This window comes from Geotrypetes seraphini, chromosome 8 (genome assembly GCF_902459505.1).
Source record: "Geotrypetes seraphini chromosome 8, aGeoSer1.1, whole genome shotgun sequence".
NCBI classification, from domain to species: domain Eukaryota; kingdom Metazoa; phylum Chordata; class Amphibia; order Gymnophiona; family Dermophiidae; genus Geotrypetes; species Geotrypetes seraphini.
Window position 1 is genome coordinate 44,857,083 of NC_047091.1, and position 22,734 is coordinate 44,879,816.

At 46.9% G+C, this 22,734-nt stretch overlaps 1 protein-coding gene across 1 annotated transcript in view; it reads left to right on the plus strand.

The window, feature by feature from the left end:
• NPAS1 (neuronal PAS domain protein 1) overlaps positions 1–22,734 on the plus strand; it is a 192,180-nt gene that overhangs the window by 96,763 nt on the left and 72,683 nt on the right. Inside the window, exon 6 of the mRNA XM_033955925.1 lies at positions 16,914–17,020. Within this exon, the coding sequence (XP_033811816.1) occupies positions 16,914–17,020 (107 nt within the window). The remainder of the gene's footprint in view (positions 1–16,913; positions 17,021–22,734) is intronic.

A 22,734-nucleotide genomic window follows, 5' to 3' on the forward strand; every position in this document is an offset into this window, starting at 1 on the left:
TCCAATTTCTCTCCCTTTCAATTCCTTCCCTCCCTAAATCCCATGGTCCATCATTTCTCTCCCTCTCCTCTATTTTCAGACCCATTATTTCTTCATCCCCCCCCCAAAGTTTGGCATATGCACGTCTCTTTGAACACCCCCTTCCCTCTGTGTACTTCTAAACCAGGGTCCCCCCCAAAGGCCTGTCCCCCCTTAAAGGTCTGCCTGTCCCCCCTTGAAGGCATGTCCCACCCCCTTGTAGGCCTGTCCCCCCCCTTGAAGGCCTGTCCCCCCTTGTAGGCCTGTCCCCCCACCTTGAAGACCTGCCTGCCTGTCCCCCCCTTGAAGGTCTGCACCCCCCCGAAGGCCTGCACCCCCCTGAAGGCATATCCCCCCTTGAAGGCCTGTCCCACCCCCTTGTAGAATCAGAAATAATACAAAACAGGAGAACAGATTAACCACTATCAATAAGATCCGCAAAAAAGGTTAACCTATTGAAAACAACTACTTATTCTAATGGTAATTTTTTATTATTTTATTTTTTAATTATTAATTTTTATTTTTTATTTTTGATGAAGGTAAAGATCTCAGAGTTGCCACTCCCAGGATAATATTGTTATTGTCCAAAAGGGAATTGTGGCATGTGGTTTCTTTCATTGATCAAACCTTCGTCACTAATTATTTTTTATATAAACTTTTTCTAAAATATTATTGTAAACATTACCACTTATTTTTCTATAATGTTGTTGTAAATATTACCACTCAAAACTCATTTATAATAGAAGAGTATTTTTCTAATATTATCTAGTCTTATTTTTATATAGACTTTTTTCTATTCTTTATCTTATACTGTGCAAAAAATGCCTAAAGTGCAAACGTGTTCTAAAGTGACTTGTGCTACTGCAGCTTATCGATATACAAATGCTAATCAAAATAGCAGGATGGCAAAAATAGTTATCTTTTTTGAATATGCTGTGCAAAGATGGAACATCATGAATAAGCCTCAAACTGGCATAAATCTATTTAACATGATGTGAGTCACTAAAAATTGCCTAAAGTGCAAACATATTTTAAAGTGACTAATGCAATTCCAGCTTATCGATATAAATATGCTGTGCAAAGTAGCAGAGTGGCAAAAAGTAAATACCACTCTTAAATAGGCTGTGCAAAATAGCAACAATATAACATCATGAATGAGCCTTAAACTGGCACTTATCTTTTTTACATGATGTGAATTAAACGGCAGATTTCTTAAGCCGTATCGAACCCGTGTATCCAACCAACGGGAACCCGTTTCGCCGCTCTCATGCGGCTTCCTCAGGGTAATATAAGGCAAACGGGCTAAGGATACAAATGTAAAGACAAAGACACCCCCTTCCCTCTGTGTACTTCTAAACCAGGGTCCCCCCCAAAGGCCTGTCCCCCCTTAAAGGTCTGCCTGTCCCCCCTTGAAGGCATGTCCCACCCCCTTGTAGGCCTGTCCCCCCCCTTGAAGGCCTGTCCCCCCTTGTAGGCCTGTCCCCCCACCTTGAAGACCTGCCTGCCTGTCCCCCCCTTGAAGGTCTGCACCCCCCCGAAGGCCTGCACCCCCCTGAAGGCATATCCCCCCCTTGAAGGCCTGTCCCACCCCCTTGTAGGCCTGTCCCCCCCCTTGTAGGACTGTCCCCCCCTTGAAGGCCTGTCCCCCCCTTGAAGGCCTGTCCCACCCCGAAGTCCTGCACCCCCCTGAAGGCCTGCACCCCCCCTGAAGGCCTGTCCCACCCCCTTGTAGGCCTGCCCACCCCCTTGAAGGCCTGTCCCTCCCCCTTGTAGGCCTGTCCCCCCACCTTGAAGACCTGCCTGCCTTTCCCCCCCTTGAAGGCCTGTCCCCCCCTTGAAGGTCTGCACCCCCCCCCCCCGAAGGCCTGCACCCCCCTGAAGGCCTGTCCCCCCCTTGAAGGCCTGTCCCACCCCCTTGTAGGCTTGTCCCCCCCCCCTTGTAGGCCTGTCCCCCCCTTGAAGGCCTGCCTGCCTGTGCCCCCCTTGAAGGCCTGTCCCCCCTTGAAGGCCTGTCCCCCCCCTTGAAGGCCTGCACCCCCCCCGAAGTCCTGCACCCCCCCTGAAGGCCTGTCCCACCCCCTTGTAGGCCTGTCCCCCCTTGTAGACCTGTCCCCCCTTGAAGGCCTGCCTGCCCCCCCCCCTTGAAGGCCTGTCCCTCCCCCTTGAAGGTCTGCACACACCCCCCGAAGGCCTGCCTGCCTGTCACCCCCCCTCCCCCTTGAATGCCTGCCTGCCTGCCCACCCGCCCCACCCCGAAGGACCGCTCGCCTCCCTGGCCTCCCCGCACCACCTATGAAGCAGCACTACCTATGCTCCCGGCCTTGCCGTTCAGTCCCCACCACCACCACCACCACCCCCGAAGGACCGCTCGCCCCACTGACCTTCCTGCACCACCTATGAAGCAGCCGCAGCAGGATCGCGACGTCAGCTATCCCTGCGCTGCTTCCTGCGCCGCGTTCCCGACCCTCCTCTGACGTCAGAGGAGGGGCGGAACCGCGGCACAGGAAGCAGCACCCAAGCAGCTTAGGGATAGCTGACCTCGCGATCCTGCTGCTTGCTGCTTCACAGGTGGTGCAGGAAGGTCAGTGGTGCGAGCGGTCCTTCGGGGGTGTGGGGGGACTGAACGGCAAGGCCGGGAGCACCCCTTCAGGGCTGGCACCCGGGGCGGACCGCCCCTCCCGCCCCCCCCTTGGTACGCCACTATGGTCATAGCAAAAGTCTTGAACTATAATCACAAAGTTGAAATACTGCGCAAATATAAACAACTTCGTGAGGACCTTAAGTTTAAAGATTCTGAGGTGCGCATTTTTCAAGACTACTCCGCGGCCCTGACCGAGCGCAGGAAGCTATTTTACCCACTTTGTTCCTCCCTGGCGGAAAAGAAAATCCGTTTTCTCTTCTTATACCCACCTACCTTACGTATACAACATCAGGGACAATGGCAAGTCTTTGATTCAGCTGTGGAGGCAGCCACTTTTATGAATACCCAAGTGCTCTCCCAGGCGGACCTTACATGACTGACTACTCACTTCATGGAAGCACTCACCGCATTCTGATGGTTGCACTTTGGTTTGGAGGTTTCCGGGATGCTTAGATTCCCAAATGAAGGGGGATCGGGACTCTTTCTTTCTTATGTTCCTACTTGTTGATATGGACTGGGTTTGTTCAGAATTGCATTCAAGTTGACACAGTTACTGGGATTGTGCACTTAATTTTGCTGTCCACTATAAGTTTAATTGTTACTGGGCTTCTTACGGACCTAATGTTTTTGATCTGTGGGTGACTCGGGGCCTGGAGTGACATTAGTTTGTGATCTCTCACACTTATAGGACCGCCTTGGGGTGGACCTTTAGTTGTGACTGCATACTGATGCGAGAGGGGGGTCGACAGGGGGGGGAGTGGGTGGGGTGGGGGGGTATGGGGGGAGTCCTTTGCTATGTTGGAGGTATGTAAGACAATTTTGGAGGCAGGAGAGTCAGAATTATGAAGTGGACAGGCATGTGGCTTTGCAGATACTTTGGCAGGTCCTGAGTATCACATGGCTACCCTGGGTGAGGCTGGGAACCTGGGGTGGTTTGTTTCTACACACTGTTACTTTTTTGCAAATATTTACCATTTCCATAGGTCATAGCTAATACTCTGCGCATAGTGTCATGGAATGTATCGGGCATTACATCCCCTATTAAACGAACCAAAATTTTAACACAGCTCAAAAGACATAACGTAGATATCGCATGTTTGCAGGAAACCCGCCTGACGGACATGGAACATCAGAAATTGAGGAGGTCCTGGGTGGCTGCAGTCTTTGCAGCCTCTTCCACTCAAAAACATGCAGGGGTAGCGATATTAATTCGTAAGACTTTACCCTATACTGCCAGAGTGATTGCAACTGATCTACAGGGCAGATATGTACTGTTACACTTGACGGTAGGAACATATTCCTTCTTTCTTTTGAATGTGTATGCACCTAACAAATATGATCATTTTTTCTTTGAGGGCATTGCAGCATTGTTACTAAAGCGTGTTGAGGAACCAGTCTACGTAGCCGGAGATTTCAATCAAGTCTTAGACCCGAACTGTGACCGATCTACGCCAGGACCGAACACCTGCGTGTCCCACACTAGGGGTATTCCTTATCTCTGTGCCACTTTAGATCTAGTTGACCCCTGGAGACTTTTACACACCACAGAAAGGGATTACACCCATCGATCCAGGGCACACAACACCCAATCTAGAATAGACTATATCTTTACCACGAGTAGGGCCTTTCTGAATGTAGATGCAGCAATGATAGGCCCGACCGTGATCTCTGATCATGCGTTGATTTGGATCGATGTGAATGTGGGTTTTAGTATGCGGGGCCCAGTACGCTGGCGTTTTCCTAGCTATTTATTTTCCGATGACCATTTCAAAAATTATTTAACATCTAAGTGGGAAGACTTTCTTGAATTTAATGGTAAGCATTGCGACAATCCGACGCTGTTTTGGAGCACCGCTAAGGTAGTGCTCAGAGGAGATTGTATAGCTTATGTCGTAGCTCGAAACCATCGTTTGTCTCGGGGTATCCTTAAATTGGAAAAGGAATTAGCATCCGCCAAACGCCATTATACACAATACCCGACACGAACTAATAGGGAACGCTTAATATCGGTAGAATCGACCCTTAATTCTTATATACATGAGCGTACAGTCAAAATGCTTCTATATCAAAAATATTGTTACCACCGTTACGGTAATCGGGCTGGGAAATTGTTGGCACGGCTGACTGCACAGGCCAGGGGACATCGATACGTGTTGGGATTGAGGGACGATAAGGGACGTCTGCAACATTCTACTGCTCACATTACCCAGACTTTTCATTCTCAGAAGATTTATGGTCGCCAGGACTCAGGAGCAGTATCCCTTATTAGGGATTATATAGCAGATTCTGGTTTATTGCCACTCTCTGACCCAGATATAGAATATCTTAATACACCCATTACCCCTAAAGAATTGCAAAATGCAATCCAACGCCAAAGGAATTTTTCTGCTCCAGGGCCGAACGGCTTCACGGCAGAATTCTATAACATTTTATCAGTTCAACTTGGTCCCTTTTTGCGGGACTACTATTCTCAGACCATACAGGATGAACACTTTCCCATTGAAGCAAATGAGGCCTTAATCACTCTGATATTGAAACCAGGAAAAGAGAGTGCTGCTCCCGAGTCCTATTGTCCCATTTCTCTTTTAAATGTGGACATTAAAATTATTTCTAAAATATTAGCCTATAGACTAGCTACTCTTCTCCCGAATATTATTGCACCGGCACAGGTAGGTTTTGTGAAAGGCAGACAGATGGTACATAATGTTCGAAAGGCCCTATTATCACTGGCCCATACACAATCTCATAATACACCGATGTTGCTGCTTAGTTTAGACGCAGCCCAAGCTTTCGATCAAGTCAACTGGAATTATTTTTTTTTTTTTTAGTTCAAAATTGTTTATTAAGTTTTCACATTACAAAAATGAAAATATAGAATGTAATACAATACAATACAATTCAGGATGTAAAGCACCGCTATACAAAGAAAATATGCTGACGAATATAAGAATATACTAGATGTATTCCGGTACAACGAGCGAATGCAATGGACATAATCTGAGTGCTCATGGCTTGGAAGCTTAACTGAGAGACATGAGTAGTAAGTGTTAAGGAATGCAAGCAAGCAGATTTACAGAAGCATGTAAATGCAAGGGTTTAAACATTGCAATAAAGAAGGAGAGGCTGCCATATAGCTAGGAATCTATGCATATTGTTAGTTCTATCAGCATATACTTTTTCATATTTCCCTGTAAGGCAAAGAGCGTTCCACCACATATGATAGTCAATTCTGGTAAAGTCTTTCCAGCAGAACAGCACAGTCTGTATAGCTAGGGATAACATAGTGGTAAATAAGCGAGCTCTGTCTGACTTCATAGGTACAGTGATAGCTTGTGACATAATGATAAGAGCAGAATATGTTAAAGGTACATTGAAACCTAGTACATCACAAATTACATTCCACACCCTATTCCAATAATCACTCAAAAGTGGACACGCAAAGAGTAGGTGTTCTATAGTGCCAATAGAAGTAGAACATGACCAGCATAGAGAGGATGAGGAGTGGTCAATTTTATGAGATAACACCGGAGTCCAAACTGCTCTGTGTAGTAGAAAATATATGGATTGCAATAATGAAGCTGAGCGTATGGATTTGAAAAACGTTAACCACAATGACACCCAGTCTATTGCATCAGAAGGTAGACTAAGTTCTTTACACCATCTCTTTTCCAGTTCCAAGGGATCAGCAAATAGAGCTCTTTGTAATATATGATACCAATTGGAGGCTGTAATATGACAATTAGGTGAGGAACACAAAAAGTGAAGCAATCCAGGATCTAGTATTTGTAGACCTTCTATCTGTACTGAATGTTTGACGCAGTGCATTAATTGAAGCCATCTAAAGTATTGATTTCCAGGAAGTCCTCGAACTGTCGAGAGATCCGAAAAGGACGACCATGTATCATTCTTCCTTAGGTCTTGCACTAGCCATATGTCGCAATTTTTCCATTCCTGCCAAGATATCTGTTTTTCTGCTATCTTACATCGGTCACTATTCCATAAGGGTATCTTAGTAGTGTTTGACCATCTAGAGGAGAAAGTGGAGTCTGCGCAGTCTACCGCCAGTTTATAGGCTACCAGGATCTTATCTAGCTTATCCACTTTAGATAAATTAATACAAGCTAAATATTTAAGGCGTCCATCTCCATATAAAGCCCTTTCAATCGATTTCCAGACCGGTGCGTCCAAAGTATCAGGTCTATGATAACCCATAGCCCATTGCTTCAATATGAAGGCATGGTGATAGTGTAAGAAGCTGGGAAAGTTCACTCCTCCCATATCTCGAGGGGCTTTCAGTTTAACCAGCGCTATACGAGGTTGCTTGTTTTTCCACAGAAATTTTGAGAGTAAAGAATCTACTTGTTTGTAGAATGAGAGAGGTAGATGGAAGGGTAACATTGACAAGATGTAGTTAATCTTGGGTGCAATCATCATTTTTATTGTCTCTACCCGTCCCCACCATGACAAGGTTAGGGGAGACCATTTAGATGTAGATGATTTGACAATGTCCAAGATATAGTCCACATTAAGGCAAATAGTTTCGTCGATACTCGGACCAAACATCACGCCCAAATACTTTATAGATGTTGCTGACCACTTCATGCCATGATCTGATAAGTCAGGTTTTACCTCCGGACAGTTGAGGGGCATCACTTCAGTTTTACTCAAATTGAGTTTATATCCTGAAACAGTCGCATAAAGTTCTATGTCTGAGAGTAGGTGAGGGAAAGAGGTTGGAGTGATGTATAATAAGATATCATCTGCGTAAGCGGAGATTTTAATTTCCCGGTCGTGTTCACCATATCTGAAGCCAGCTATTCTAGAATTGTTGCATATCTTCTGTATCAATGGTTCTAATGCAAGGTTAAAGAGCAAGGGGGATAGAGGACATCCCTGCCTGGTACCCCTATTAGGATAAAAAACATCTGACAAAGTACCATTAATGAATGTTCTGGTGGTAGGTTTGGAATAGAGCACCTTGACTTTATTAATAAAAGCTTCCGAAAAACCAAACCAGCGTAAGGTGTTAAAAAGAAATGACCATTCAATACGGTCAAAGGCTTTCTCCGCATCTAGACCGACCACAAGCAGCTCCTGTTTCTTATATTGTGTTTGAGCTATGACATGAGAGAATGTTCTCGTGTTGTCGCTAGAGGATCTCCCAGCAATAAATCCACTTTGGGATGAAGGTATGAGTTTAGTTATGACCGCTTGTAATCGATTTGACAAAAGTTTGGCGTAGATTTTTGCATCTACATTAATCAAGGAGAGAGGCCTGTAGTGAGCTATGTAACGGGGATCCTTCCCTGGTTTAGGCAGAACGATTATGGTAGCTTCTGTAAATGAGCCATTGACATCACCCGTAGAGATTAGATGTTCAAGGAGTGGAAGGAAAAACGGTAATAATACCTCTTGAAATGCTTTATAAAACTCGACTGTCAGACCATCAGGACCCGGTGATTTTTTAGAAGCCATAGAGTGAATGACCAAGGATATTTGATTTGATTTGATTTGATTTCTTATATACCGCTATACCGTGAGGTTCAAAGCGGTTTACAATGAAGATAGATTAAAGATACATTAAAATAAAATAAATAAAAATGGTACTTTGGATTTCCCTAACTGTCCCGAAGGCTCACAGACGGTAACATCTGTTTGTTAAGATTTTCATTATCAATCTCATCTACTGTCGGGTGAGGTATGTTGGTTAAAAAGTCTGTGGTCAGCTGTGGGCTACATGAATCAGCAGTGTATAGAGATTTATAAAAAGACATAAAAGCTTGTGAGATGGCCGCCGGATCCGTGATTTCAGATCCTGTATCCAATTTGATAGAAGCAATATTGGATTTCACTTCACGCCGTTTAAGTAGATTAGCCAGTAAATGACCACATTTATTATTTTCAGCGAAATAGGATGCAGATTGTTGAAATATTGCATGTGAGGCTTTTTTGCTCAAGATTGAGTTATAGCAAAAACGTGCCTTATTTAAACGGAGAAGGAGATCTATGTTGGTAGGAGTCTGTTGATGTTGAGATTCTAGAATTTTGATTTCATGTTCCATCTTTTGCTGTTCTTCTTTCAATTGTTTATGTTTGTGAGCCGTATAATTTATTATAATACCACGAATGAAGGCTTTGTATGCATCCCAGCAGCAGGACCATGAAGTTTGATCAGGAGTGTTGAGCTGGAAGTATTCCTGTGTTTTAGCTCTTATCAGCATGCAAAACTGTTCATCCTGCAGGAGAGAACTATTGAAACGCCATTGCCGAGGGTTCTGAGAATAAACTTTACCTTTAATTGAAATTGTAATGGCCGCGTGGTCCGATACAGTGATCGGATGTATTGTGGCATCTGTGATAGAAGAGCACAAGGAGTCACTCACCAGAAAGAAGTCAATCCTCGAGTACGAGGAGTGTGGTGGAGAGAAAAAAGTATAGGCTTCCGCATCCGTGTGAAGGTGCCTCCAGATATCCAGAAGATGTACATCCATAATAAGATCTTGCAAAGCGTACCAAGCTTTGGTTTTCTTATATGCACAGGTCGATTTCCTATCTATTTTAGGGCATATGACCATATTGTAGTCGCCAGCCACAATCAGATTAGCCGTTGTTTCTTCCAACAAAGACTCAGATATAGAATGGAAGAAATCTGGACGATCAAGGTTCGGACCATATAAATTAAACAGACAATACACTACACCTGTATTATTTATCGTGACTTTGACCCAGCGTCCGTTAAGGTCATTGGAGGAAGAAATAATGGTAATGTTGCTGGATTTCCGGATCAGGGTGATAACTCCACCTTTTTTGTCTGAGGCCGGAGAGTAAAATGGAGGTAAGGTCCAGGGAAGAAGCACCTTAGTTGAGGCAGTGGCATCTAAGTGAGTCTCCTGTAGCATTATAACATCTGGTTTATGATCATCAAGATATGTTAACACCTTTTTCAGTTTAATTTTGTTATTAAGACCCTTTGCATTTAAAGATATGATTTTAAGAGACATAATTAATGTGGAGAAAGCATACTAGCATGAGACAGTATTGAGCAGGTATGTGAGATGAACAGTGGTGCATTCCTGTAAATTGAAACCAGGAGTAAAACAGAAACCATATCAGCATATATCTTAGAATGATAAAATGAACCAAACACAGTGATGAACACCCTGAATTAACAAAAGTGACAAAACGGTCACTTCTATACATTAACCGTGTGAGCGCGACTGAGGGAACCAGAAAGGCAGATAGATCCCATGCACCCTCGTCTGTATCAAGTTTTGATATGTAAACATGTTTAACAGCGGAACAAATCACTTAACAGTAGTCATAAGTGTTACAAATACAGTGCAGGATATGTAGAACATATAAAAAGACTATAGCATGCACTGCAGACAGAGTTTAAACTTCCAGTGTAACAGCATCAGGACATACATGATGTCAGACAATCAAACCTGATTAATTGGAGTGGGTGAATGTAGCTCAATAAAGGAAGCCAGCTCGTCAGGGTTTACAAAGTCCTTAGTTGAATTGTTCAGAGTTACTCTCATGCGGGCTGGATAAAGTAAACCAAATCTTGCATTCAGGGATTTTAGCTGTGGTCTATATGAGAGAAGCAACTTGCGTCGACGGGCAGTAGTTTTGCTCAGGTCAGGGACAAATAAAATGGTGGATCCCTCATGCTTGATCGGTGCCCTGATCTTAGCCCTCTGCATGATCTCTAGAACGTGTTGGTATCTCAACAGCTTGAGCACTACAGGTCTGGGGCGACGGTCTCCAGCAGATGAAGAGGGCACCCTGTGTGCACGTTCAATTTCAAATTCCCGAGTGAAAGTGAGATCAAGGAGCCGAGGGATCAAAGTTTCCAGATATTTTATGAGCTCACCATCTCGGCCATTCTCTGGTAGACCCAGGATTCTAATGTTACATCTTCGAGACCGGTCGTTGCTGTCTTCCAAGTCTCTCTCCAGTGCAGCTATACGAGCAGCTTGTTTCCTGAGGCCAGACACCTCCAGCGTGGTTGCCTCCATCTTTGATTCGAGTGTGCACACTCGAGTTTGTAGTTGTGTGAAGTCTGCCGACAGATTAGTTATTTTTTCATTTATTTCGTCGGTGCATGCCTTAGTGTCGGTAGCCAGTTCTTTCAACTCCCGCAACTCTGCCAAAATCTCGCGAGTCGAATCGTCAGTGGAGGGAGGAAGCGGCGCTTTTGATGGGGAGAGCGGCTCGGGCTTGTGCCGCTTCCCTACCTTTTTTTCCGCCATCGGGTGTGAGGCGCAGGGTAAATATAACTTATTTAAATGTGTTCTGTGCCACTTCCGATGTCTGCTGTAGCGTTCCGCCGCAATTACGGGTCGATTTGGTGAAGGATTTTGAAGTTCACGAGGGGCAGCGTGGGAGCACTAGAAACCAGCCGCCATTCCGATCGGGCTCAGCAGCGCCCCCCTCTGGAATTATTTATTTGAGGTGTTGAAATATATGGGAATGACAGGTTGGTACGCCAGAGCGATACGCACATTGTACTCGACACTGAGGGCGAGATTGCTTGTTAATGAGATCATTACAGCCCATATTTTAATTGAAAGAGGTACCCGACAGGGGTGCCCTTTGTCTCCCCTCCTCTTTTTGTTATACTTGGAGCCATTTCTTCGGACAGTGACTCTGGACCCCGACATAGTGGGAGTGGACTTTGGGGACTGCACTATCAAAGTGTTAGCTTTTGCACTGACTAACCCCATTCATTCCATTGCTCATCTGCTGCAGGTGCTAAGGGAATTTAGATTCTACTCGGGCTTTACTTTGAATTATCAGAAATCTATAGCTCTAGCTAGTCTGGCGGCTCTACAGCAGACATGGGTGGGAGAGTTTCCTTTTGCATGGGCGACAACATCGATTCGCTATTTGGGAATTTGGATTCCCAGAGACCTCAAAACTCTTTACGACAGTAATATTAATTCCCTAATGCAAGACACCTTACAACATCTACAAAATTGGTCCTCTTTCCCACTCTCAGTAGCGGGACGGGTGGCTCTTTTTAATATGGTGCTCTTTCCCAATAGGTTATATCGCTTTCAGGTGTTACCAATACTCCTCTCCTATACTCATAATGCACGTTTAATTAAAGGTTTACAATGTTTCATTTGGGATGGTAAATGACCCCGTATGCAATTTCTTAGGATGTGCTTACCTAGGGAACGAGGGGGCTATGGTTTATTAAATGTCCGTTGGTACGCAATGGCATGCCAGATGAGACATCTTAATGATTGGTTTAGGGGGACATTGGATTTCTCTGCTACTCCTTTGGAATTATCTTTGTTGGCTCCGTACCATGTAAGCTATTTCTTGCATGTGGCGGACCCACAGATACATCTTTTGGTGTCTCCCTACCCGATATTTGCGCCGGCGTGGCGAACCTGGAAGTGGGTATGTAAAACAGCAAAGTTGTCTTCTGGGGTTTCCTTATATTTACCCATCCAGGGCAATTGAGCTTTTCCGCCTGGACTGCAAAATACATCCTTCCAGAGGTGGGGTAAACTGGGATTACAATATCTTTTCCACCTGTTTCTGGAGGAGGGGAGAATAGCCACCTTTGCGGAATTACGTCAGACATTTGATTTACAGCCAACTGACTTTTTTGCTTATTATCAGATCCGACATTATGCTCAGTCTCTACCTGGGGAACACCTGACCGAAGATACCCGGGAGGCCCTCTCGGAACTTTTCAGTCTTTCTGCACAACAGAGGGTTCCTCTTCGTTTTCACATTGTGGGAGTCCGGGACTGTCAATCGGGCACTAATTTGGCCATCTTAGCGACAACATGGGCAGAGGACTTGCAATGCACTTTAACAGACCAGAAGTTGCAGCGGGTTTTGAAACATATTTAGAAGGTCTCTCCTAACATTACGCATTGGGAAATGCAATTAAAGATAGTCTTGCGACTCTACATCCCGCCGGAACGAGCAGCTCGGATGGGGATTACTGCATCTCATTCCTGCCCGAAATGTGATCAGGCTCACGCTTCTTTAGGCCATATGTTCTGGACTTGCCCTAAAATTTTACAGTTTTGGAGATATTTGGGACACTACATTACGATGCTATGGGGGAGGCGATGGCTTCCACAACCAAGAACACTATTCGGATTCTACAATATAGCCACGCCCAAACCCATGGGCATGTCGGCTTTCGTCTCTAGAGCGCTTTTGATGGGGAAAAAAGCAATACTTACTAACTGGCTGTCCCGCGATCCCCCATCTTATGCACAGTGGCAATCCCTGATGATAATTCATGCGACATTGGAACGAAGACTGGTGGGAGACTTGGATCGTGGACTTGGTCGTAGATTCTGTCTGACCTGGGAGTGTTTCTGGCAGGATCTTACTCCGCATGCCCGCAGCAGATTATTGAACCTCTAAGTTTGACTCTTGCTCTCAATTTTTGTTGTGGTACTGGACTCCTGGGGTGGGAAGGGATAGTGGGGGGGGGGGGGAGGTCGATAGTTGTTCTGTTTTAATAACAAAAGCCTATGCTGTTTGTACTGGTGTGCTTTACTATTTTCATAATAAAAAAATATTTGAACATAAAGTAAAATCATTAAAGTGGGATTTGAACTTAGGTCTATTGGTTTCCAGTCTACTACACTAATCACTAGACTGCCCTAGAATTATAGAATATCATGGAAGGTCTTCCAAAAAAAGAAAAGTCTTCAGTGATTTTCTAAAGACCAGATAATTAAGCAATGATCTTAGCTCAGTAGGTAAAAAGTTCCACAATGTTGGTCCAGTCATGTCACAAATAGAGAACCAAGACTCTTCAACTGGCAGCATAATGAGGGTGGGGGGAGGACAGAGCGCCTTGGGCACTATGTTGGCAAGAACGCTAACTTCTCTTCTCTACCCCCCACCCAACAGTGGGGTCTCTTTGATGCACTCTTCCCCATACTTACCTCTTCTAGTCTTTGCCAGCAGTAAGCAAAAACTCCTCCCTGTTGTTCTTGCCAGCCTCAGCCCTCTCTCTGACATCACTTCTTGTTCACAGGACCAGGAAGTGACATCAGAAGAAAGGCTCAGTCAGCACGAGCAGGGAGTAGGAGACCCTGATCACTGCTGGCGAAGACTAGAAGGGGAACAGGAGAGGGAAAGAGTGCATCTAAGAGACCTCCCCACACTCCTGGGGAGCACACGATGTGGCAATGCCAGACACATCCATCCCGGACACACAGTTTTAAATCCAACAAGCATAACTTGCTACGGTATATTATTTTTTACTTAGTCTGGTATTTCATAAATTACTGAACTCATCTCAACTCTGCACTTTCACAGCCTAACAAGGCTCGTTTCACCATACATACGTGGCTTTTTTCAGGAGATCCATAAATGTGCAACATACAGTGCATCTTATCTTACCTCAGCAATATCACATTGAGTTTCCTGTTCCCAGGAGGTCTAGGTTTTAAAGAAAAGTGCTTCACTGGAGTAATTAGGGAAGGTTCCCCAGTGTTTCTTGTCCTCTTCTCCCCCCCTCTGCCCCCCAAAAGAGATATCAGCAAAGAATATTGGGTTCTATGACATTTTCAGTAACATTATATGTACAGTATGTTCATAAAATGGCTGACATAGAGCCATTCATGCTGACAGTGGCGTAGTAAGGTGGGGGGGGGGGGCAGTCCATCCTGGGAGCCATGTTGGTAGGGGCACCGGCACCACTCCTCCTCTCTGCCCCCCGCCTCTTCCCATTCCTTCCCTTCCCCAATACCTCTAGTTGAAATTGTTATTCATTTGTATTTTTTATCTTTTGTGAACCGCATAGTACCTAATGGTAGTTGCAGTATACAAGTGAGTTTTTATGTTTAGACACAACATCCTTTCCACAACCCTCCGTCCTGTGTCCATAGTGCCGCCAGTGCCTCCGTCCTGTGTCTTTAGTGCCCCCAGTGCCCCCGTTCTGTGTCCTTAGTGCTCCCAGTGCCTCTGTCCTGTGTCCATAGTGCTCCCAGTGCCTCCGTCCTGTGTCCTTAGTGCCCCCAGTGCCCCATCCTGTGTCCTTAGTGCCCCCAGTGCCTCCTTCCCGTGTCCATAGTGCCCCCAATGCCTCCTTCCCGTGTCCATAGTGCCCCAGTGCCTCCTTCCCGTGTCCATAGTGCCCCAGTGCCTCCTTCCTGTGTCCATAGTGCCTCCATCCTGTGTCCATGGTGCCCCCAGTGCCTCCTTCCTGTGTCCATAATGCCCCCAGTGCCCCCTTCAAGTTTCAAGTTTTATTAATTCTTGATAAATCGCCTATTTAATTTCCTAAGCGATATACAATACAAATTTAAAATATAACAAGTAATACAGTAATAAATTAAAAGACAAACTAATAAAAAAATAAAAAGACAGTACACGAATAGGAAGGAAAAAAGGGAGAAGTTACAATTTCTTTTCAAGAGTTAAGGAACATATAAAGGAAAATAACATAAGGGAAATAGGACTTTAAAATAGCAAGTTTCCCTGTGTCCTTAGTACCCCCAGTGCCTCGTTCTTATGTCCCCCACTACCTTCCAGATTTTGTCCACCCCCAAAGCCAGCCTGCCTGCCTACCTATCTCCCTCCTTCCCTGCCGCGCTAAAGCCAGCCAGCCAGCTTGCCTGCCTACATCCTTCCCTCCCTGCTGCAGAAAAAAAAACACCTCTCTCATTCCTTTTCCCCGGTCCGCGTCTGCAATTTTACCTTCCCGCTGCTGCCGCTAATCGCTGACAAGAAGTCTTCTTTCCGATGCCAATTCTGACGTCGGAGAGGACGTTCTGGGCCAGCCAATCACTGCCTGGCTGGCCCGGAACGTCCTCTCCGACGTCAAAATTGACGTCAGAAAGAAGAATTATTGTCAGCGATTAGCAGCAGCAGCGGGGAGGTAAGAATGCAGGCGCGGACCGGGGGAAAGGAAGGGCAGGAGACCCTGGACCTGGCTGGCTGTGCACCCCCCCAAGCTGTGCACCCGGGGCGGACCTCCCCCCATATATGCCACTGCTTGGAGGGCTACAGAAAAAAATAGTTAATGTCTTATTAAAGAAATGACAATTTTGCATAAGGAAAAACTCTTTATAGTTTTTAAATCTTTCCTTTTGGCTAAGTCTTAATAATAATATTGTAATTTGTAGCTAAAGAGACATATGATAAAGAAACTGTTTTATTTTACTTTTGTGATTATGATAAACATACCTAGGGCCTCAAAATAGTACCTGGCGGGCACATGTGGTCCTCGGGCCGCGAGTTTGAGACCACTGCTTTACATGAATGATTTATGGGGGCTGTCATGTTTTCTTGACAGATTATTAGCATAGTGATTTGTCTTTGCCTTCTCCAGTCTTATCTCCCCCCCCCCCCAAAGCTAGGTAATCATTTATTACCAAAAATGAATAGATGACAGAGTTAGCCAGAAGCCAGCTACCTGACAGAAATCCCGATGCAGGATTCAAACTCAGGTCATGAGCACAGTAGGCAAATGACCTATCAGTTGCACCATGAGGCCTCATTTTTGCTTTTGAGTCAAAAAACAAACTATGAAATTTGGGGTTTTAGCTTCCTCTGATTGCAGCATCACACTTGGAATGTTTGATGTAAATTGGATCCTCATAATGCCAAATTAATCCCGGCCAAACTCAATGTTTCAATCCCCCACCCCACTCATAGATGTGGTATTGCCATGGGGCTGCTCTAGTTAGTTGCTCCAGCTGAAGGTTTGACTGTGCTGGAAGATCATTGCTCGTTTTGTGGAAGAGGGGAAGGGGGACTGATATCCCAGAAATCTTCCTACCTCTGCTTCCCTACTAGTCCATCTGGACAAAATTGTGTTGGACTGCTGTGAAAATCCTGTGAAATATAGCTGTGAATAATTTCAATTTCCCCCTTTCTTCTATTCTCATTTCATCTATCTTCCTCCCTCTCTTCCCTCCCTTTTTACCTGTTTCCCTCTCCTTCTCCCTCTCTATCTTTCTATCTACCTCTCCATTACTGGGCCATTATTTCTCACTTTTGTTCTCTCCTGTCTATCATTCTTGTGTATTTTTATTACTTTTACTTTTTTAATGTATTTCATCTTGTCCATTCTCTACTTCTGTTATCTCTCATGCTTCCTCTGCTCTTCCTTCCAACTCTTCTTCTCAACTCTTTAATTCTGGCCTTTGCTTCTCGGTCTCTTTTCTTCCCTTCTAATCCTTCTTCTCTTGTTGTCCTTTTTCTCTTTGCCCAAATCTTCTTGCCTTCCTTTTCATCCTCTCCTTTTCAACTACAGGATCACTGACTACATGGACCTGTCCCCCTCGGAGCTTGTGGGCAAAAGCTGTTACCAGTTTGTTCATGTGGAGGATGTGGAAGGAATCCGTCAGAGCCACATAGACTGTAAGCATTGGAGACTTAATGAACTGTGACTTGAATTAGTTGGGAGGGAGAGAAGATCATTGTTTTCCAAAGAATGGTGAATTTTCCACACAAATGCTCCTTATCAATAAATTTCTGGTTTGAAGTATAACCAGTGATGTGAACCAGGCATGCAGAAAATTTCTCAAGCACTGTAAATAGAACTGTGGCTAGGAATGGGGGAACATAGCTCACACATTTTGAGTGTTTAAAAAATATTTATAGCCTGGTTGTCAAAATATCTGTATGAACAACAGTAAAAACATAGACAATTTGATACGTAAAACAAATCAATTTAAAACAAAGACAGTCACTTCACATAAGTATATACTGCAGCCCATACTTCATATCATTCACCAAAAATAAATTAAGAACATAAGAACATAAGAACATAAGCAGTGCCTCTGCCGGGTCAGACCACAGGTCCATCCCGCCCAGCAGTCCGCTCCCGCGGCGGCCAAAAACAGGTCAAGGCCTGTCTGAATCATCAGAAGGGGCTCCCTTGCCACCTTGGTTTCCCATTTAAGTTCTGCCCTCCTATCGAAGTCCTAGCCCTCCGGTCTTGCACATGCACGACCAGGTTGGTTTACTCAGTACCCCACGATCCCTCTATCCCTCAGGAATCCATCCAATCCCTGCTTGAATCCCTGTACCGTACTCTGCCTGATCACTTCCTCCGGTAGCGCATTCCAGGTGTCCACGACCCTTTGGGTGAAAAAGAACTTCCTTGCATTTGTTTTGAACCTGTCTCCCTTCAGTTTCTCAGAATGCCCCCTCGTATTTGCTGTCCCCTTCAGTCTGAAGAATCTGTCCCTATCCACCCTCTCTATGCCCCTCATGATCTTGAAGGTCTCTATCATATCTCCCCTGAGTCTCCTTTTCTCCAGAGAGAAGAGCCCCAGCCTATCCAGCCTCTCGGCGTATGAGCAGTGTTCCAGCCCCTTTACCATTTTTGTTGCTCTCCTTTGGACTCTCTCAAGTACCGCCATGTCCTTCTTGAGGTGCGGCGACCAATACTGAACGCAGTATTCCAGATGCGGACGTACCATCGCTCGATACAATGGCATGATGACTTCCCGTGTTCTGGTTGTTATGCCCTTCTTTATGATGCCCAGCATCCTGTTGGCTTTTTTCGAGGCTGCTGCACACTGTGCAGATGGCTTCAGTGATGCATCCACCAGCACACCCAAGTCTCTCTCGAGTCTGCTGTCTCCCAACAATACCCCCCCCAATTTGTAGTTGAACAACGGGTTCTTTTTCCCTATATGCATGACCTTGCATTTGTCCACGTTGAAGCGCATTTGCCATTTGTTTGCCCAGTCTTCCAGCTTGTCCAGGTCCCTTTGTAGGTCCTCACACTCCTCCCTGGTCCTAACTCTGCCGCACAGTTTGGTATCGTCTGCGAATTTTATAACCTCACACTTTGCCTCCTTTTCCAGGTCATTGATGAATATGTTAAAGAGTAAAGGCCCCAGCACCGATCCCTGTGGCACACCGCTCGTGACTCCCCGCCAGTCAGAATATTGGCCCTTTACTCCAACCCTCTGCAGTCTACCCGACAGCCAGTGCTTGATCCATCTGTGCACATCCCCTCCCACCCCGTGGCTCCACAGTTTCTTAAGTAGCCTTTCATGTGGCACCTTGTCGAAAGCCTTTTGAAAGTCGAGGTAAATGATGTCTATGGGCTCCCCATTGTCCATCCGACTGCTTATTCCCTCAAAGAAGTACAGAAGGTTCGTTAGGCACGACCTTCCCTTACAGAATCCGTGCTGGCTTGTTCTCAGTAGGCCATTCCTCTCGATGTGCTCGCAAATGTCGTCCTTGATCATAGCTTCCACCATCTTCCCTATTATTGAAGTCAGGCTCACCGGCCTGTAGTTCCCGGGGTCACCCCTCGATCCCTTCTTGAAGATCGGTGTGACATTTGCCAATTTCCAGTCCTCTGGCACCTCACCAGTTTTCAAGGATAGGTTGCAAACATGTTGGATTGTGCCCGCTATTTCCTGTCTTAGTTCTTTCAGCACCCTTGGGTGGATCCCGTCCGGGCCCGGTGATTTGCCGCATTTTAACCTGTCTATCTGTTTGAGGACATCCTCCCTACTTACCTCTATGTGCTCTAATTTTTCAGCCTGTTCCCCACTCATGAGCTCCTCTGAGTCCGGTATATTAGATGTGTCTTCGCTCGTGAAAACCGACGAGAAGAACGTGTTCAACCTCTCAGCTACCTCTTTATCCTCCTTAATCACTCCCTTCCTGTCCCCATCGTCCAACGGCCCTACCTCCTCTCTCGCTGGTCGCTTCCCCTTAACGTAACTGAAGAATGCCTTGAAGTTTTTCGCCTCCTTGGCCAGCCCCTCTTCGTATTTCTCTTTTGCTTTTCTAACCTCCCGGTGGCATTCCTTTTGGCATTCCCTGTGCGCCTGTCGATTTTCCTCTGTTGGGTCCTCTTTCCATCTCCGGAAAGATACTTTTTTGTCCTTTATTACCCTTTTTACTTCTATTGACATCCAAACCGGGTCCTTTGATCGCTTGTTCTTGCAGCCTTTCCTGAAATTGGGGACGTACATTCTCTGTGCTTCCTGCAGGGTGTCCCTAAATAGGGTCCAGGCGCTTCCCACAGTCTCCATCCTCAAGATGTTTCTGAGCTTCCTCCCCACCATTTCCCTCATAGCAGCGTAGTTCCCTTTCTTGAAGTTCAACGCAGTTGTTGCGGTCCTCCTAACTATGGGTATCCCTCTTTCTAATGTGAATCTGATCGTGTTGTGATCACTGTTGCCTAGTGGTCCTCCCACTTCTACCCCTCTTGCAGGCCCCCCTAATCCGTTTAGGATGAGGTCAAGAGTAGTACCCCCTCGCGTCGGTTCTTTGACTAGTTGCTCCATGAAGCAGTCCTTCACAGCTTCTACAAATCCTGTCTCCCTAGTGCAGTTGGAGTGACCCGTACTCCAGTCTATCCCTGGGTAGTTGAAGTCCCCCATCACTGTTACACTTCCAGTCCTGCACTCCTGTCTCAATTCCGCTTCCAAGTCGTGTCCGACTCCCTCTGGCGTACCAGGTGGTCGATAGTACAGCCCCAGTTTTATGCTCGCACCCTTATTTCCCGGTAATTTGACCCACAGCGATTCCAGCCCCTCTGCCTTCGTTACCATATCCATTCCGACCGAGTGGATAGATTCCTTTATATATAGTGCTATGCCTCCCCCCTTTTTGTGGGTCCTGTCCCTCCTATAGAGCTTGTACCCCGGCAGCGCTATATCCCATTGATTTTCCTCTGTCCACCAGGTTTCTACAATTCCAATTATATCCAGGTCCTCCCCCTTGGCGACGACTTCTAGTTCACCCATCTTGGCCGTGAGGCTTCTTGCATTCGCGTATAAGCACCGCAGGTCCTGTCTTTTTTCTTCCACTTCTGCATTTACCTGGTCCACTTGCCCTTGGATTTCGGGCAGTTTTCCCCGCTCTCTGTGTTTCTGCTTTACCCTCAGCCTTTACCCTCTTAGTTTTCAGCTTCCCCACATTCCTGCCACCCCACTTTCCCGCTTTTCCTCTGGTATTTTTTGCCCTACCGGCCCCCTCCTGGGCTGTCATCCCTTGAGCCTCTGTTTGATCCCCCTTACCTTGTGGTGCTTCTATATTACCCTCGGCTTTCGCCCTTATGCCACCCATTCCCCGTGTGTCCCCATGCCCCCTAGTCTTCTCCCAGCAAGCTCCCTTTACCTGATTCCCTCGCTGTCTGATCTGTAGATCTTCCGGTCCCTCTGTTTCCTCCCTGCAGTCAGCCCGTTCAGCATCTGTTCTGGATGCTGTTGTCCGAAGCGTCAACATCAGATCTGCTGTCGGCTTTCCCCCTTTCTTCAGTTTAAAGCCCTCTCGATCTCCTTCCTCAAATTGGTTGCCAGTAGTCTGGTTCCCGCTGTGCTCAGGTGCAGGCCGTCCCGCCGGTAGAGCTTGCTCTTTCCCCAGAAGGACGTCCAGTTCCTCACAAAGCGGAAGCCCTCCTCCTGGCACCATCTCCTCAACCATGCATTCACAGCTTGGAGGTCTGCCTGCCTCTTTGCATCTGCTCTCGGTACAGGCAAGATCTCTGAGAATGCTATCCTCCGGGTACTCCGCTTCAGCTTTCGACCCAGGACCCTGAACTGGTCAGTCAGTGCATCCATGCTGAAGTTCCTCCGGCTCACATCGTTTGTTCCGACGTGGATTATTACCGCAGTCTCCTCTGTCTCTGCTCCGTCCAGGATCCTCTCGATCCTATCAGTGATGTCTCATGTCTTGGCCCCTGGGAGACAAGTCACTAGCCGGTCCTCCCTTCCTCCAGCTACGTGACTGTCTACCTCTCTCAAGATCGAGTCTCCCACCACAATAGCAGACTTCCCTTTCCTCGGCAGCCTCTTCTGTCTCAGGTCCGTGTCCTCGGTGTAGTGCGGTATCTCTCCCTCGGGGTCCTGGTGAGTCACGGTCTCCTCCTCTTGCGTGGTTCCTCCGCTAGGTCCTTCCTCGGTGTCACCTTGTGGGTCCTGGGTATCATCTGCCGACATCCGTCCGTGCAGCTGCTGTTCCTGTTCCTCCACCTTCCTTCTATAGGCCTCCTCAATGAATCTCTCGAGGTCCCTCACCTGGTCCACAATGGGGCCTGCTCCGTCTGTGTCCTCGTCTGACCAGCTCGTCTCCTCTGTGTTGCGCAGTCCCTCTAGTCCCTCCAGTTCCTGGACCCTGACCCTCAATCTGCCGACCTCCATCCTCAGGCTTTCCAGTTCCTGACACCGACTGCATATGTACTCCCGCCTTCCCAAGGGGAGGTAGTCGTACATATTACACTCTGTGCAGTATACCGGAAAGTACCTCTGGGATCCTGGGTCCTCCATCGCTCTCTTGAAGTGCTGGTGCGCTCCTGCTGTGGGTAAGAGAGAGAGAAGAGAGTAGGGAAAGTGAATTACTAGGCGTTCCTGGCTCCCTCGCAAGGCTCCTACGCAAAGGCGATCTCGCTAAGGCGAGCGCCTTTGCCGCTCGCCTTCGCCGTGCGCCGAACGGCTGGGCGCCGTTGGCTCCCTTCTAATTAAAGGGGGAGCCCGGGCCCGATGCAACCTGTGACGCGGGTGGGGGTGGGCGGAGCTAACTCTCGCCGCGACCCCGGTCCAAACAGCCTGCTCCGGCTGTTTCCTCCTGCCTTCCCTCGCTCCTGCCTATAAGAAAACAAAGAGAAAAAGCAACAAAAACGCTGCCAAGGCTTGCCTCGTGCCCTGGCTCCCTTCTAATTAAAGGGGGAGCCCGGGCCCGATGCAACCTGTGACGCGGGTGGGGGTGGGCGGAGCTAACTCTCGCCGCGACCCCGGTCCAAACAGCCTGCTCCGGCTGTTTCCTCCTGCCTTCCCTCGCTCCTGCCTATAAGAAAACAAAGAGAAAAAGCAACAAAAACGCGGCCAGGGCTTGCCTCGTGCCCTGGCTCCCTTCTAATTAAAGGGGGAGCCCGGGCCCGATGCAACCTGTGACGCGGGTGGGGGTGGGCGGAGCTAACTCTCGCCGCGACCCCGGTCCAAACAGCCTGCTCCGGCTGTTTCCTCCTGCCTTCCCTCGCTCCTGCCTATAAGAAAACAAAGAGAAAAAGCAACAAAAACGCTGCCAAGGCTTGCCTCGTGCCCTGGCTCCCTTCTAATTAAAGGGGGAGCCCGGGCCCGATGCAACCTGTGACGCGGGTG